Below are 16,993 nucleotides of genomic sequence, written 5' to 3'. Positions count from 1 at the left end.
GATCGATTTTCTCCTAAACGAAGAATTTGGGCGTGAATTTGGGGTTAGTCAATTTGCTTTTGGATGGCTTTATAATTTCTAGGATTCTCCTTCCTTTGAACGACATACGAAGTACATAATAAAAGTAAGGAAAATTCGTAATGGCCGGCGAAAATGTTTGTGCTTTAATATCTACTCTGTATATTACTACTATAATTTTATACAGTATATTCGGCCAATGACTGCTCTATGCATTACACGTGTCAGTGTCACCGACCAAGACCAGATCTCGTTGTTCCCGCCAACCTTTGCTTGCATAAAAGCTAGAGTTCGTAATGCAGTATTTAACTAAAAAAAACATACACAAGCTCGCAGTTTCCTTGTATGCTTCGGGGGCTCCACCAATTTAATCTTTAATACATAGAGACATAAGGATCAGATGGTTGAGGAGGACACATGGATGATGGATTAAAGACAAACTAAGAAATTGTGGGCAATTATTTTTGTTGAGAGGAGAAGGTGTGGACAAATATAAGTGTACGATTCTTGAAATGAGACTAGTAATTTGGTTTAAAATAATGTAGGCCATAAAGTTTGTGATTATGATAATAATTGATGATTAATTAGAGCGAGTTCATGATAATAATTGATAATTAATTAGAGTGACTTCTTCACATCACACCTAACTCCACATTTCAAGCAGATCTGCAGATTGTATTAAGGATTTGTTACTACTCCTTATAGTCAAAGTTCGTACCAACAAAATGGTGTTTTTTTTTTCTCATTCACCAATCCTTCCTGATATACATGTAATAGTAGTATGTTTCCTATTAATAATAAGCTAATCAAACGTGTCCCACTTCTTTTGTTGTGTTTGTGCTTTGATATGAAGAGAGATCTCAATCTCAAGTAATCATTTCTACGTTAATTATACTGAAACTTATACAGTATGTCATTTCCTATTGATTTTAGCATTAGTAGTACATGTTTTTAGTTTACATTGTAAAATGTAATATACACCTCTACATAAAATTTTTAGTATCATATAATATATCCAAGCCAGGAGTCTATAACCAGTAAACTAAATGTCTAAATCTATATTATCAACTAAAAGATTAACACCATAAAGTTTGGATCTCTTTGAAATTATTCCATAATGGTTTTTTAGGTGGACGTCGCAACTGATGATTAAATAATGTCTTGTTTGGTGTACTTACAAATAAAATAACATTATTTAAATGAAAAATATCAATAATATATTGCAGTTATGCTACCGGAAATATTCTTCCATTGGATAATTGTGAGCAAATCCAAAGTTTATACGGTTTCCAACTATAATTTTTAATTTACAAGACGAACAAAATTTGTATGAACTTGTTATTTTTTGCCGTGAAGCCCAATTCTCCAATTTTGACAGAGAATATACACTCAGCACAAGCCCAATCTTAAACTTCAAATCAAGCCCTAGCCAATTTTCTTTATATTCAGTAGGGCCTTAGGGGGCATAGCCCAACTGTCTAATGCTTAAAATATCAAATAAACAACCGAAAGAGCATGGATCACTAAAATTGATTTCGACCAATTTGGTTTGATGAAAAACTGAAACGGAGAGGTTCAAGTTGTTGTTGATAAACGACAATAACTTTTACTACAACGTAGACAAACGGATCATTGCATGACTATATCAATATGAGGGGTTCTACTAATTTTGTTGATGCTAAGATCTTACCGATATTAGGTAACATAATAAATCCCTTCACACGTGTAGGGCAAGAGCCGAAAAATTATGTTGAAAATGACAAATATATAACATGAGAGAATTTTAAGAATTTTGGGCATTTAGTGAATGAATTAATATAAATGAAATTAGGGGATGTGATCAAATGAAAACTCTAAATATTGTACAAACTCAAAATTATGATCTGGACCATTGAAAAATGTCAACAGATCATAAAAAAACATCAACAGGATAATGTCAACAAAATTTCAACAGTAGTCAATGATTGATGTTGTGTTGATACTGTGTTGACATTAAAATCTTGAAATTTTACACCGTGTTGATATTATATCAATGTTGAAGCTGTGTTGATGAGTTTTGTGTTTGTAAAATACATAAGTTTGCATTTTATCACTACCCATGAAATTAGTATATGTTATATACATATACATGGACCTTTGCCCCTCCTAGCAATGAGCAAAATTAAGGTGGGGCATTTGCCCCTCCTAGCAATGAGCTAGCATCGCCCTTGCATATGAGTCTTTCATAGTATGTAATTTTGAACATTATCATTCATGTCTTTTCACTTTTGACAACACATCCGGCTCGAGCATGAAGTTTGTTCTCGTACCATAATAAAGATTAAATATAATAGAAATGTGAAAAATGGTAAAAGCAGCTAAACTAGTACTCCTACATTGTACTACTCCATACTTGTATAATTTTCGTGTATCTCACTTCAGTATGTATAGACTATTAAGTAATTCTTGATATTTTCTTTTCTTGGCTTAACTCTTCTTGCTAAATTTCCTCTTGATTGCTTTATTCCAACGGTTGAAAGCTAAAGCAAACATTGCTAATTTGCATTACAAGACCAATGATTGAACAAGGTCAGTACCAATTACTTTCCACCTTTGTTGAAAATTTAGCCATCCCTTCAAAAGTTAAAGCTTAAAATCCTATCATTCCATACCTTTCTTCAACATTTAGTCATCCCTTCCAACACCTTTACCACAATCTCTCTCATGGATTGCTGTAGCATCAACATAAGACTTCCATTGGTACTGGCCTTAGCAGCAATGCTAATAGCCTTTGCATCATGTGATGATCATGATTCAAAGGAGAGAGAAGAGTGTGCAGAATCAGTAGTGGGACTCGCAACTTGTCTCCCTTATGTAGGAGGAACGGCAAAATCCCCCACGCCGGATTGCTGCAGCGGCCTCAAACAGGTGTTGAACACCAACAAAAAGTGTGTGTGTGTGATCATTCTAGATAGAAATGATCCAGATTTAGGGCTCAATATCAATCTCACTCTTGCTCTAGGCCTTCCCCAGGCTTGCAATGCACCAACCAACATTTCTCAGTGCCCTGGTAATGTATGCAATTTAGTGCATAAATTAATAAATAGACAATTTGAAATATTGTTATGATGCAGCTCTGCTAGGGCTGGCACCAGATTCACCAGATGCTCAGATATTTTACGAATCCGGCAATGGTACCCATGTTGCTCAAGGTCCTAACGATAATGGTATATATATCATATATGTACCCTGATAAATTATACTCCTACTAGTACTAGAAGATTCATTTGTGACTGATATTTCTGGTAATTTATTTGTTCAATAGTGAAGCCTGCCGCTCCATCAGATATTACAACTCCAGGAAGCAGTGTTGAGCAGCAAAATGATGATGATGATTCTGCTTCTGCAAATGGGAAGGGATCTAATGGACTCAAAATATTTGCTGGAGTCTTGTTTTTGTGGTCTGTGAAAATTTGAGGATTTCAAATTCAGTTTCTTCTAATATGTACTCAAACATTCAGTGTCTTGTGGTGTAGTATTGAATATCTCTTTATACAAATATACATTTTCTAAATTATTTTAGGGAAACATGTTTATTTAAGCACCATGAATAATTAGAAGTGAGGCAAAAAACCAACTGGAGTTGAATTGATACCCCAAAACAAAAAAGAAAACAGGTCTCTGTTTTACAAATAAATAATTTGATTAAACAGTTAATTTCTACCTACATAATCAATAATTGGATTGGAAAGAACAAAATTCACAAAGAAAACGATATAAAATTGCTACTCATTGTGGTGCAAAGCTCGAATGCATGCATTCTCAGTGGGGTGGTGGATGCTGCAACTTGAAAGACCAAATTTGATGGAATTGTCCGGCTCACATGGCTGGTGGTGGGGTCAATCTCGATGACCCCACGAGATCCTCCAGCGTATTTGTGTCTTCACCTTTCACAATCTACATATCAATAATGTCACTGAAAATGTAGCCATCGCTTTCTTGATAATGTATCTAAAATTTCTTGAGCCATCTACTCCAGTTCATAGATCAGGGGTTCTATCTCTTTATCTTGAGATTCCAACTCTTATCCATATTTTATTTATCTACTTATATCTTTTTAGTTATATCGAATGGTTAGATTTTGTGTTGTCTAAACGTAACTATCTTTGGATTGCATTTTGTATGGCGCCAGATTCAACTGCTTTTGCGGTATGGCCTACTTTAAAATATTCATTCCTCTTTTGTTCCGTTTCGAATGTTAAAACATTCCAAATACCAAATCTATAGTTTCACTTTCATCTATTTCTGTAAATAGCAAGTAAGTTGTGCATCAGCAACCAAAATTTTTGATTCTGGTATTACTTTATACGTACGTAAATTGAATAAAAAAATTGTTGCATTTGACCACTTGATTGGCTCAAAGTGAGGGCCGCCGATTTCCTAAGCGAGCCATGTTGCAAACTTGCAACAAACAAAGCATGCAATCAATTTCCAGACTGCATCAACTTCTGCAAATCTTATCATCTTGTGGAAAGACGAAAGTAGACCTCATTCACTCCCTATAACTCAAACACACCTATTTTTGTACACATATAAAAATTAATTTTAAAAAATATTCTCATTCCTTCACTTTAGACTGCAATTGAATTCCCAAAATTATATGGGCTGATTATATTTTGATGAATCAGATGACATAAAAAAAGTGTGTAGGGATAATATTGTCTTTTGACACGGTTCCTTATTTGTGTTCCCAACGTACATAATGCAAGAGGTGGCGAATGGCGCGTCATCGTAATTCGATACATTCAAAGAATCAAAGAAGGAAGGAAGGAGAAGAAAGCAGGCATCTGCGTCACCTACTAGACCAGTGAAAACCTACAATCATAAAAAAATCTCCTCTCTTCCTCGAGCCTTACCCTCTGATCATTATTTCCACAATTCAATTAATGTCTGTGTTGCTCAAATCACAGAGAGGTATGAAATCGAACTGCGACATTAGATAATTGAAATTTGCTACACCCTAGAGCTTTACTGCGCCTTGTGTTTTATCTACACCTCTTTCTGAGTTTTTTCACGATGGTTGGTTGATGAAGGTTTTCAATGCAACCGCACGCAGTAAATTAACTTTCCCTATTTCTCTCTCTCTCTCGCGCGCGCGGTATTTGTTCTCAAGTTATGTTTTCGTACACTGATTTCTCCAAAACGAAGCTGTTGATATAGGTGAAGAGTGAAGACCCACTGAAACCACCGAATTCTTTATCTACGTGTGAATTTGTTTACTGTATGTGTTATTTTGTTCTGCTTTAAGGTCGGATTAGGTGATTCTGCTCTAAATATTACCCAATCAGCATTCTAGTATGTGAAAATGGAGATTTACTTGAAGCATTGTACCAATCTAGCTTCAAGAAAATACTAGTTTTAAGATTCTGAATGGAAGTTTCCATATAGAAAGGCATTGCGTATGATTATTACTGGCATAAACCCTGCAGTTTACATTCTATTAATTTGAGAAGATTTCATTTTCCCATCACCTTTCTTTTTCCCCTTATTTTCTGAAAGGATTAAAGAATTTAATTCCATCCATACACTGATAAGTTTTGCACAATGAAGCTATTATAAAATTATGGTTCATGAAGAATCAGAGCCATAGCCCAACCTTTTACAGAATGCTCAGTAGGATATAGCCTGTTCTTTTATAAGGCTCTCTACTACTTTACACTAGTAGGTTTTGATCACGAAGGGCAATCTAGACTTAAGAACATAATCTGCAATATTAAGAGTGTATGGTGTGTTTCGAGTATTTAATTACTTCACAACATCAAACGGTTTCTTGTGTTCACAATGACTAAATGGGTATAACTTGCAGGAACTAACCAACTAAGAAAAACTTGAGACTTCTAAAACAGCATGACTCGGGGCTCAACGGATGATGATGATGATTCATGCACCAGGCCTGTCAAAAGATGGTCCATCTTCTTCTATGGGGTGGGACATATGTTGAATGATGTAACATCTGCATGTTGGTTTACATATCTCTTAGTGTTTTTGACCGATATCGGACTTCCCCCAAGGTTTGAACATTGTTTATTACTCTCTGTTCTTCTCCTTTAATATATTACTAAACTAGAAGAATTGTGTTTCCTTTTATCCTTCCAGTGATGGCACATAAAACAAAGTAGTCATCTATAATGTCAACATGTATTGTTTGTTCTCAAAGTTGAAGTTTGGTATAGTTGTGATCTGTAACGAATGTTTCTGTCATGAATAAACTGAAATTATATTAACATTGGGTCTCAAAAGTAAATCCAGAGATTGCACCACTACATTCTCTGTAGAAGCAACCATATTTTTCAGCATATGATTTTAGAAAATGTTTTCTTCTCCTTTTCTTGTTCATTGGGTTGGGGAGGGAGGGCATGTTGGCTTTGATAGAGGAACAGTGACTTCTATATTTTATAGTAGTTAGGTTTGTTTTCGTTTTACTAGTAATTTTGATGATTTCTCATGTTTGAAATTTATGCCTTGGCTTTCTCTTTTAGTGATGCTGCTATGGTCATGCTCTCTGGTCAAATTGCTGATGGCTTCATGACCATATTTGCAGGTGAACTGGTATGTATAGAAGTTATTGTATAAGTTAAAATATGCTTTTATGCTTTGATACCACGTAATAAAGATATTACTACGTCTCGATCAACTTACGGAAGTGTCAGGTTTCTGTTCTGAAGTGTAACTCTATGGTAGTGTGAGAGAATTGGTTTGTTACTTGAGAGTAGAAAGGTGATATTTGGTTTTCTGTTTCTCATAGATAGACAGGTATGGGAGCTTCAAGATATGGCATGGCGCAGGATCTATTTTGGTTGCTGTTTCATTTTCTTCCGTCTTCGGTGGTTGCATGCCTTGCAAAATTATAGGTTCCTATTCGTCTACTGCACAAACCATCAGTTATAGCCTCTTTGCAGCAATTTTCAATGTTGGCTGGGCTGCCACTCAAGTTTCACACATGTAATTGAAGCCTTTTATCGTATTCCTAATAATTTGTTGTTCTTGTTGCTGTGATAGGATTAAATGCTGAAACCAATCACTTTCATTTACTAGTATATGTACTTCATATGGATCATTACGAATTAGGCTGTATGAGTGAAATTGTAATTTATGATTTTTGGCCCATGAGAGTTAAAGGGAATAAACTAGTACTCCAATGGAGTATTATTTAATGAAAACAAGTCAAATTATACTGATGGTTCTTCTCCTTACATATTTTTAGTCGATAATGCTGCAAGTCTGCTCTTGTTGTAGGTCCATGGTGAACTGCATCACCCTGAATTCAACAAGCCGGGTAGTTATGACCAGTTGCCGCAATGCCTTTACAATGGTACTAGTTCTACTATGCTTTCATCCATTATATTAGTACTCTCACCATCCGATTAAGCTTGGCACACTTCCATTATGGTTTTCCCATTTGTAACGGCCCAATCCCAATATGGGAAAAATTAGGGGTTTAGTTGGTGTGTCCATCTCACTTTATGCACCCTTCCTACTTTAAAGCACTCTAAATAAGTGGGTCCATCTCACTTTATCCCTTAATCAAGCATATTTCTTAAAAGTAGGGAGTCATGCTTAATGGGACAGAGGGAGTATATTGCGTGCGCATGAATTAACTTTTAGTACATGATTTATATTCTCTGATTTCCTTAACTTCACTTTTGGTAAAGGTTGCGAACCTTAGTCTATATGCTGTTGCTTTTGTGGTATTCAAGTTTGACACAAGACGGACCATTATTGAAGTTGAGCATCAGGTATTTAAACTAATAGTTTGTTTTCTTGTCGTTTTCTCTTGGGCTGCTTTCTCATTTCATTGTATCTTTTGTATGTTTTCAGTACCGCTGGATAGCTTATGCATCGATCTTCATTGGTTGCTGCTTTGTCGGTATATTTCATCTCGGAACTGCAGAGCCAAGGCAAGTAATATATGTTGGTTTTATAATGATGCTTAGAGAAAATTGTTTGGCTTCCTTTTTGTTAGTTAGTTTAATGTGTATTTTCTTATGTGATCCAATTAAGGGATTACTAGCTTGGAATTCTGGTGTTTGTATGCTCATAAGTGGCCAGTAAAGCATGCTCCAAATTGTTAATTTAGTAAGATGAAATTACATACTCATAGGCATTGTAGTGGAGTTTGTAAGAATGTAAGACATGATATACGAATTATGTTACGTCATTACCTGATTTTTTGATTTTTAGTTTTTCCCCTTTCCAGTACTCGATACAACCTTATGTCCCATGTATAAACATTATTATTGCAATCTGCTAGTTGATTTTTAATGTTAAGCATGCACTGCTGGCCTTGTTAAATTACAACAAGTTTCATGCCATTTCTTTCTATCACAAATTGAGACAACTTCCTCATCCTTTGAACAAAAACTACAAATGTGATTTTTACGGGCTTTACTTATGTAAACTTATATTCTATTTTGGATGCTACACCAAATATTGGGATCTTCAGAGGGCATGTTGTGAACTTCAGAAACTGCTGGGGTACAATCTTTTGAAATCTTATATGCTAACAGTAATAAATGATTTACTTATATAACAGTCCTAATCATGGCTTACCTTCCGCATGGCACTGCAGTTTTAAATGTTCAACAATAGGATTTAATGTCGGCCTAAATGAATAAATCTTTAAGCCTTGACTTGCAGTTAGTTATAGTTTGAAACTTGGGTCTTTTTAAGTAATTGGTGTACTAACCCAAACTAGTAGGAGTAGAACTTATGGGTGTGTGAGGAGTCAACTAAGAATCTGGTCGTGAACAAGTTGTTTGTTCCTGTGTGTCATCCTTTTTCTCCTTGATGAAAGAATCGAATCACTACATTATTCACATCCCCTTGTAAGAAATGTAGTTTTAACTTATCTATGAGGAAATGATAGGGAAGAAAGATATTTTCCATTCGGATTAGAAATATTTATAACTGGTTGAACATTATGCATTTCTTAATGAATACCAAAATTCAAGCTTATCATGCTAAAATTAGTGTGTTACACTTGCTCAAGTTGGATTCCGTTGGTGGCTTTGTGCAGATTAAAAAGAGAAGCTCATGAAAAAGGATATACCAGAATTTCTTGGACATACTGGTTTCGAAAGTTGTTATACCACCAAGTGGCACTTGTATATGTGCTAACAAGGCTAGTCACAAATGTATCCCAGGTTAGCATGCAACTGTCTTTGCTGTTTTGCTCAATTATCCCAGATAGTCTGAATCAATCAATTCACCTATATCTTTATTTGATACAGTAGGTTTTTTTCTTTGTAACTCAGGCATTTCTTGCTTTTTATGTCGTCAATGAGCTGAGGATGGACCAATCTGCCAAAGCCTTGGTACAATATTTTAGTGCTTTCTTATAACATAAATCTGTCAGATATTTGAGAAACATGCATATTTAATGTGTTGTAATCGTGTACAATATTTGTGCCCGTAGGTGCCTGCTGTCATCTATGTATGCAGCTTCGTCACATCAATCATCCTACAGGTTCACTTGAAACCAAATTACCTACAAACTTCTATCTCATTTTTTCACTTTAACATTTTTTCCACAATTGCTTGCTCTTTATATAGGAGATGGCCTGGAATAGTCATCGGTTGAAGGTTTCGTACTCTGCTGGGGGGCTTCTTTGGATGATTTCTGGCGTTGGCATCCTCTTTTTGCCAAGCAGCATGAAATATTTTATGTACCTTATATCAGTAGTGATTGGAGTGGCAAATGCCTTGATGATGGTAAGGAAAGTTTTCATTTGATAACTAAGTATTAAACAGTTATAATGTGGTTGCGTTCATATATATTTCCATGAATATGTCAGTTCTTTTTATGTGTATTTTTGGCACATTTCTTAGCAATGACCTTCATGGAATGACCAGGTGTCAGGGGTGAGCATGCAGAGCTTCCTAGTTGGTCGAGATCTCAATGGATGTGCCTTTGTTTATGGATCACTGAGCTTTCTGGACAAAATAATATGTGGAGTAGCATTATCTGTTCTTGAGTCGTATCAAAGTAAGTTTATTTCCGTGATACTCCTAATAATTTATAGTTTTACATGCCTATTTCGGTTACATCCTTTAAACTCAAACAAAAAAATTTCATTCAAGGCCATCTGCTTCTTTGAGCTAAGGTTCCTACATGTTGTGCAGGCTCGACTCCAGATGAAGTGCGGAACTGCAATCCTGTATTCTCTCTTTCGATTACCAGATACGGGCTTGGGCTTGTTCCAGCCATATCTGCACTGGTAGGTGTGCTAGTGACACTTAGCATGAAGCTTCCTGAGCCGACCTTAACACCCTTAATTGCTCCTCTACTGGAATAGCTCACAGATGTATACATTCTTAAAAGTCAATCACAGGTGTGTCACAGTTCATGAAATCAAAGTTGTATGATTGAACTAATAGCTCTTAGAATGTCAAATTCTAGTTCATGAACTGGCCTACGGCAGACAAATTTTGCTGCAGAAGGAAACATAGCTCCAAATGTCTAGTTTGACTTACCATGTACAAAGTTGTATCACTGAACAACTGATGCTTATACCTAAGGCATATCATTGGCTGTCAGAATCGTTGGTTTCGTGCCGCCAGTTCTTGATCTGATAGCGACTCAATTCGCTATACGTGGTGGATAATGTTTGGTATGCTTGTTTCTACTGACTTCTATTCGCACAGCCAGTGAGATTTTTTGTGGTACGTAGTGTGGCGGGATTGGTAGCTACAAGTATCTTGTTGAATTCCAAAGGAAACAATTTAGGGGCATTTGTGATCACAAATTTTACAAGGGTATTTTGAACCACATTTTTTTCAGAAAATATCTGAGTCTTTTTAGTTTTAGGGGACCATATTTCTGATCTGTTGAAATAGGAATATAAATATGTAAATGACAGTAAATAAAATAGCATCATTACAAGTAATGTACACTAAACTGGTGGTATCACTTTTGAAATACTGCTAGTAATTAATTCAAATCACAAAATGACATTTTTTTTAAAAAAAATTTGAATGCACCAATGCATTTTTTTTTCCCATAAAAGAATCACTTCTATTAATAAAAAAATAATTATTACTACTATTTTTTATTTATAACTTTTCAAATGATCGATTTTAATTCTAAAACTAATCAATTTTTTAATATATTAATTTTGCATAAAGTATTACTTACAATACATGACGAAACAGAACACACCTAATTTTTTTTCTTATCATATCTTTCAATCTCGGAATATTTGAGATACAAGCGTGGAAAAGAAAGATTATAAAGAAGTAGGAGCATTTAAATGGTTAACCAATTATCGATTAACCGGTACGCGAACCGCTGGTAAGCGGACCATTAAGCAATAATTAACTATTTCGGGTATAAGTTCGATTACATAAGAGGATCATGGTGTTTCCGGCCAAACTAACTGAATTCACTTATAAATCCGTTTGATTATAAATGCATTTCTAAATTGTACTCAACACTCTCTTTCATTCTCAAGTGGATATTAATCTAAGATTAATTTTTGCATTGTAGTTCATGTAGGCATTAAAAAATGCGTCAATAACTTTTACTGTATTTGATAACTAAATAGAAAATTTTAATTTATCTATTGCTTGCATTCTGTAGAGCATGGAAAAGCCTCATAATCAGAAAACTCGGTATTTTACATGAATTCATTAGTATTCACTACACATAATTAATGTAAAAAAAGATAAATCCACACTTCACCTAGACAGTTACTCAACAGACAACAATCTCTTTAATTAAGAACAAAGAAGACCAAATTTAATAAAGAAAGACTTCGGTGGTTTAATTTGAACTAATTGGTGGTCAATTTTTTTTCAAATTGAATAACGTATCTTTTTTTTGGAGGAAAAAAAGTTCAAATATGGAAAAGTAAACATCCAAATAAAGCCATTTATCAAAATCAAAATTCAAAACATAAAAATTTCAAAATGAATAAATAAATGGATTAAAAATCGAGCATTTTAAAGTATAATTTTCCTTCCTCGGTTTCCACCATCTTCATCCGCGCGCACTCTTCGCGAGTCCTCGTGCTCCTCCTCTTCTACTTCTTTCTCTCTCTAGATTCACTGAATCCTGTATTTCTTTCTCCTATCACTTTTTCACTTCCCTAAATTTTGCCCTAGGGTGGAGTCATATCTTCCCGAGGCGCCTAGTTTTGGTGGCGGGGAGGCCGCGGGGTGGATCTGAAACTGGAAGGAGGAAGAAGCAAGATGAGCGCGGATCTGGTGGCGGAGAGCACACATGGGAATCTGGACGAGCAGATTGCTCAGCTCAACCAGTGCAAGCCTTTAGCAGAGCCCGAGGTTTTCTTCATTTATTTCTTATTTTCCGAGACCCTTGTTGATTTTCTGTTTAGATTAGCTTAAGCCTGGAATTTATGGATCTGATAGATTTGTACCGATTGGTGAATTCGACAAGTTTAGAGGTGTATGGGGATACTTATTCTTTATATTTCTTAAATTTGATAACTTTAGTGTAGGGTTTCTTGGGAATGACTAGATTGAGGTTGTGAGCTTTCTATTGAGTGATTTTTTTACCGTAACTGGTAGAGTGTGAGGAGCCTTGCTACTTGCTAGAGACTCTGTAGTTGAGGTGAGGTCCGAAAAGAGTGTGGGAGGTAGTTAGAACATCCGACTGAAGCTTTATTTAAGCAGTTTGCCTGATACTTAGAAACTAATAGTAACTGCTACTCCAGTTGGTAACTGATAAGTTACTCTACTCCCCTTCAGTTTGAACTATCGGCACCTCTTTTTGCTGAGGCAAGAACTAACTGCACCTCCTTTGGCGATGTAAAAGTTGGCCACTTCGTAATGTATAGATGCTTGTGATGTTTCAGATTTGATGAGCATCTAATAAATGATCTTTCTTGCCACTCCTCTGAGTGGTCAACCTTGCTAGCTTTGTCAACTCATTTGCAGTTTAATTTAAAATTTGTGGCGTGGTTCTCAATATTGCTGATGGTTTGACCTGTTGTATGATCTCTCCTTTATGTATGTCGAATGTTCTGTTTTATTCTTGGAATCTTTTTCAGCAAATTATCTTGGAGATGAAATGGATTTTGTTGGTTGAGTGTTGGTTATATGCTGAATGTAGGTTAGGGCCTTATGTGAGAAGGCTAAGGAGATACTGATGGAGGAGAGTAATGTTCAGGTATTAAGTTTTTCTCTAGTTGTTGAGTTTAGTTTAGCCCTGATTAGCAATTTAACATGCATTTACCGTACATATACATTTTTAGATATATTATGGGTTCCCCTACTCTCTAAACTGTTTTACTTTGGAAAAATACAGTTTCTTATTTTGTCTCACTATTTTCTTACATTTGATATCTTAGTATAAGTGGGATAGTTAATGATACTTGATCTCTGCCCTTCAGTGAGGTGGCTCAATCCTTTTATCTGGGTAATTTGAGGATATATATGAAAACTTAATAATTGGAGATGCTATATTGCTTTCTTTGTCGCTGCAGCCAGTGAAAAGCCCCGTGACAATTTGTGGTGATATTCACGGTCAATTTCATGATCTTGCTGAACTATTCCGCATTGGAGGGAAGGTATTACTTTGGCCATGATAGTTTGCTATCTTCTAAGTTTCTTCAACTTTCAGTTAAAATGTATTGGCTAATGTTCGACTAGTTTCTCATATTAATTTCATTTTTTTCATATGGACAGTGTCCAGACACAAATTATCTATTCATGGGAGATTATGTTGATCGTGGATACTATTCGGTGGAGACTGTCACTGTAAGAACAAGTCCTATTAATGCTATTTTGGAATGATTTCTATATTGCTTACAGCTTATATTATTCACGTGGGATGAATTATATTGATAGCTTTGATCGTGGGCATTAATAAGGGGGAATTATAACTATAAGAACGAGCCCAATGACTCTGATTTTGGAATTATCTTGATATTATCTGTGAATTTTAGGTGATAGGTGTTCGATATTTTGTAGGAGATTTGTGTCTTACAACTTGTGTTATACACTCTTTCCCCCCTTCTCTTTGACGTGTCTTCCGATAACACCGTTCATGCTCTTGTGTGGTGCAGCTTCGAATGCTTTACCAAACATCTTTTAGAGGTGCTTATAGTCTTATTTTCTGCAGCTATTAGTGGCTCTGAAAGTGCGCTATCCTCAACGTATCACTATACTCAGAGGAAATCATGAAAGTAGACAGGTATTGATTAGTTTTTGGCCATTCCTGTTCCTTTTTAATATATTTAGTTATTTACAGTACTTGGAACCTGTTTCCTTTTTTACAAATTTGTTTATATTGTTGGCAATTGAATGTAAACCTCATTTATGCTATAAAATTTATGTGTTTCAGTCACTGCTATGTGCATTTTAATCTGTTAAACATTATATTATTTTCTGATTGTATGTGCAGCTGATTTTGAATGGTGTATGAGTTTTGTTTGTGCTGCAGCTAACTTTTAACAGTTATTTTTGGGGTAAATTGTGATTGTACTGAAAAAATTTAGAAGATGATGTTCTGTGTAGCATTAGGACTACTAGCATTTGTTAAAGCAAAATTTTGATCCAGTCTTATACTTTGAGATTGCTGACAGCCTGACCTCTCTGTTGGAGCTAATGCTACAGATCCAGGATTTGTTGTTTCCTGGGTGTGTTGTGTTACTATAGTTAGCTGTTTGTATGAGGACTTCTTTATTTGGTCCCATGGATTTGCGTGTTCAATTTATTGACTCTTTTGTACATTTCTTTATCTTCTTTCTCATCTGAGGAACTTTAAATCTTTATTTTTCTGTTCAACTATTCAGGAGAACTATTGTTGTTTTATTTACTTGCCCATTGCTGTAATTGCTATCCTTAAAGTAATATGTTTGTCTACTATTGCCTTACTATTTATTTTTTCTCCTCCGTGCAGATCACTCAAGTATATGGTTTTTATGATGAATGTTTGCGCAAGTGAGTTTCTTTTGTTACCCTTTTTCATCTATTCCCAAGTTGTTTCAGTAATGTTTAATCATAACTTAAATTTTCTTTCTTGAGAAACATATGGCAAGGCTTAAAATAATAAGGCTCACTTAGTGTTACTGTTGAGTTAAACTTTCCTTACCAAAGACCACAATATGATTCTTTAATAGATTTAGGTGGTATGATTTATGATTTTCATAATTTTGTTATGTTACTTTATTACTTAGGATTCTTGTCTGTAATCAATATCTGCATATAAAATATTGCATATGCAAACAGAAGGTATGCTAGAGCAAGTGAATTTTTAGTAGTTACTGAGGACTTCAGTTAAGAAATTCATATTAACATATATTGGTCAAGTAGAAGCATTAGTGACTCCAGTTTTCTGTAAATTATCTCTGTCCATGTATTGTCTCGCAAGGATGTATTCGAGTATCTGTGATACGGCAAGGATGCTTTACTGATATGCACATGTTCTTCACATCCTACATAAATACTGATGCCTTTAAATTATCTCTTTTGTTATAGGTATGGAAATGCTAATGTTTGGAAGACATTCACCGATCTGTTTGATTATTTTCCCCTGACCGCATTGGTTCGTAGATCCTCTCTTCCATATATTGTTATTTCAAAGTTTCTCATTGACATGTATGCTATCAGAGGTGTAAACAGTTTCTTTGGAGTCTTATTTCTTACTGACCCTACACAGATGTTTATTAAGGACTGAATTGTACAGGCTTGCAATTGTAGTTTATAGGTTCAGTTTCCTGTTTCTTACATTGGACTTGATTGTTTTAGGTGTATGGTTTATTGTGCGTGCTATTAAATTAAATCTGAGATAAGTCATCTTTGTGCAGGTTGAATCCGAAATATTTTGTCTCCATGGTGGTTTATCCCCGTCAGTTGAGACCCTTGACAATATAAGAAACTTTGATCGTGTTCAAGAAGTTCCACATGAAGGTCCTATGTGTGATCTTTTGTGGTCTGATCCCGATGATCGTTGTGGTTGGGGTATATCTCCCCGTGGTGCTGGATACACTTTTGGGCAGGTATTCTTCTTCCTGATAATGGTTCTAGTTTTATTCTTCCACGAGGACTTTGACTTACTAATTAATTCTTCAATTATGCCTACTTCTTCCCCAGGACATATCAGAGCAGTTCAACCACAGCAACAGCTTAAAACTAATTGCCAGAGCTCATCAACTGGTTATGGAAGGATATAACTGGGCCCATGTAAATATTCAAATTCATATTAGACCCTTTTTCTTTCTATATTACCATGAGTTGTGGATTTTCATTGTTGATTTTGCTTTGTCTGCAGGAACAAAAGGTTGTCACTATATTTAGTGCACCAAATTATTGTTATCGCTGTGGAAATATGGCATCCATTTTGGAAGTTGATGATTGCAGGGAGCATACATTTATCCAGGTTTTGCCTCTATTCTCATGCAGTCTGTTCGTTTTCAGCCAAAAGAAAAACACAAGAATAGGTTTCCAAATTGGCTCATGTAGCAGTTAGTTGACGATGTTCCTTGAACTTTATCTCTATAGTTTGAGCCAGCTCCAAGGAGAGGAGAACCTGATGTCACTCGGAGGACCCCCGACTATTTCTTGTAGCTCTGATACTTGTAAACACGTCTTCCGGCTATATGATGTGTCAGTTTGGGGTGCTTGCATGGTTGTTACCTGAGAGATTTGAGGTTCAAGTAATTCACCTATTTGAAGTTGGTGCAAGTGGGAAGATGCATGCAAGATGAGAGGGTCCTAGTCTTGCAAGTTATATTCTAACCTTTCTTAGGATCCAGAGGTGTGGAAGTTGGAATAGGGGATGCTTCTGTGTATCATGTTCTATAATTTTTTTGATGTGATGTTCCCCATTTCTACTCTTAATTATCTTTTGTTTTTATATTCATCTTTGAATCACTGCCATTTGGAGGATAGGTGTGTTGTTGGAATTATTGCACAATCTGTCAATTTAATCCTTTTCATTTTGTTGGTTGCAAATCTTCATGCTATTGAAATC

General features: G+C 35.4%; 3 protein-coding genes across 12 annotated transcripts; all 3 read left to right on the top strand.

The window, feature by feature from the left end:
• Nucleotides 1-2,575: 2,575 nt before the first annotated feature.
• On the top strand, nucleotides 2,576-3,574 carry LOC125197066 (non-specific lipid transfer protein GPI-anchored 14-like). The gene is made up of 3 exons (XM_048095764.1): nucleotides 2,576-3,067; nucleotides 3,132-3,224; nucleotides 3,323-3,574. Exons 1-3 carry the CDS (start codon nucleotides 2,722-2,724, stop codon nucleotides 3,472-3,474), a joined length of 591 nt encoding a protein of 196 aa, XP_047951721.1. The 5' UTR covers nucleotides 2,576-2,721; the 3' UTR covers nucleotides 3,475-3,574.
• A 1,228-nt stretch (nucleotides 3,575-4,802) lies between these two features.
• Nucleotides 4,803-10,640, top strand: LOC125196819 (major facilitator superfamily domain-containing protein 12-like). 9 transcript variants are annotated; one of them, XM_048095452.1, is made up of 13 exons: nucleotides 4,803-4,971; nucleotides 5,864-6,068; nucleotides 6,537-6,606; nucleotides 6,803-6,999; nucleotides 7,294-7,369; nucleotides 7,710-7,793; nucleotides 7,876-7,955; nucleotides 9,074-9,200; nucleotides 9,312-9,371; nucleotides 9,473-9,523; nucleotides 9,610-9,768; nucleotides 9,910-10,042; nucleotides 10,180-10,640. In XM_048095452.1, the coding sequence occupies exons 2-13, from the start codon at nucleotides 5,905-5,907 to the stop codon at nucleotides 10,350-10,352; spliced, it is 1,374 nt and encodes a 457-aa protein (XP_047951409.1). In that variant the 5' UTR covers nucleotides 4,803-4,971; nucleotides 5,864-5,904; the 3' UTR covers nucleotides 10,353-10,640. The 9 variants fall into 9 exon arrangements, with proteins under 9 accessions (XP_047951409.1, XP_047951412.1, XP_047951414.1 ...); XM_048095455.1 differs by having other exon boundaries at nucleotides 4,804-4,971; nucleotides 5,864-5,982; XM_048095457.1 differs by lacking the exon at nucleotides 4,803-4,971 and adding an exon at nucleotides 5,091-5,112 and having other exon boundaries at nucleotides 5,864-5,982.
• A 1,378-nt stretch (nucleotides 10,641-12,018) lies between these two features.
• Nucleotides 12,019-16,974, top strand: LOC125193523 (serine/threonine-protein phosphatase PP2A-2 catalytic subunit-like). 2 transcript variants are annotated; one of them, XM_048091341.1, is made up of 12 exons: nucleotides 12,045-12,063; nucleotides 12,160-12,339; nucleotides 13,130-13,186; nucleotides 13,503-13,586; nucleotides 13,705-13,776; nucleotides 14,141-14,212; nucleotides 14,921-14,961; nucleotides 15,499-15,565; nucleotides 15,828-16,019; nucleotides 16,114-16,203; nucleotides 16,292-16,399; nucleotides 16,522-16,974. In XM_048091341.1, the coding sequence occupies exons 2-12, from the start codon at nucleotides 12,247-12,249 to the stop codon at nucleotides 16,585-16,587; spliced, it is 942 nt and encodes a 313-aa protein (XP_047947298.1). In that variant the 5' UTR covers nucleotides 12,045-12,063; nucleotides 12,160-12,246; the 3' UTR covers nucleotides 16,588-16,974. The 2 variants fall into 2 exon arrangements, with proteins under 2 accessions (XP_047947297.1, XP_047947298.1); XM_048091340.1 differs by having other exon boundaries at nucleotides 12,019-12,339.
• The last annotated feature ends 19 nt before the right edge of the window (nucleotides 16,975-16,993 follow it).

The sequence above is a fragment of the Salvia hispanica genome, chromosome 6 (genome assembly GCF_023119035.1).
Source record: "Salvia hispanica cultivar TCC Black 2014 chromosome 6, UniMelb_Shisp_WGS_1.0, whole genome shotgun sequence".
NCBI lineage: Eukaryota > Viridiplantae > Streptophyta > Magnoliopsida > Lamiales > Lamiaceae > Salvia > Salvia hispanica.
Note: the sequence above shows the minus strand (reverse complement) of the source record. Positions and strands in the feature narration are given on the sequence as shown.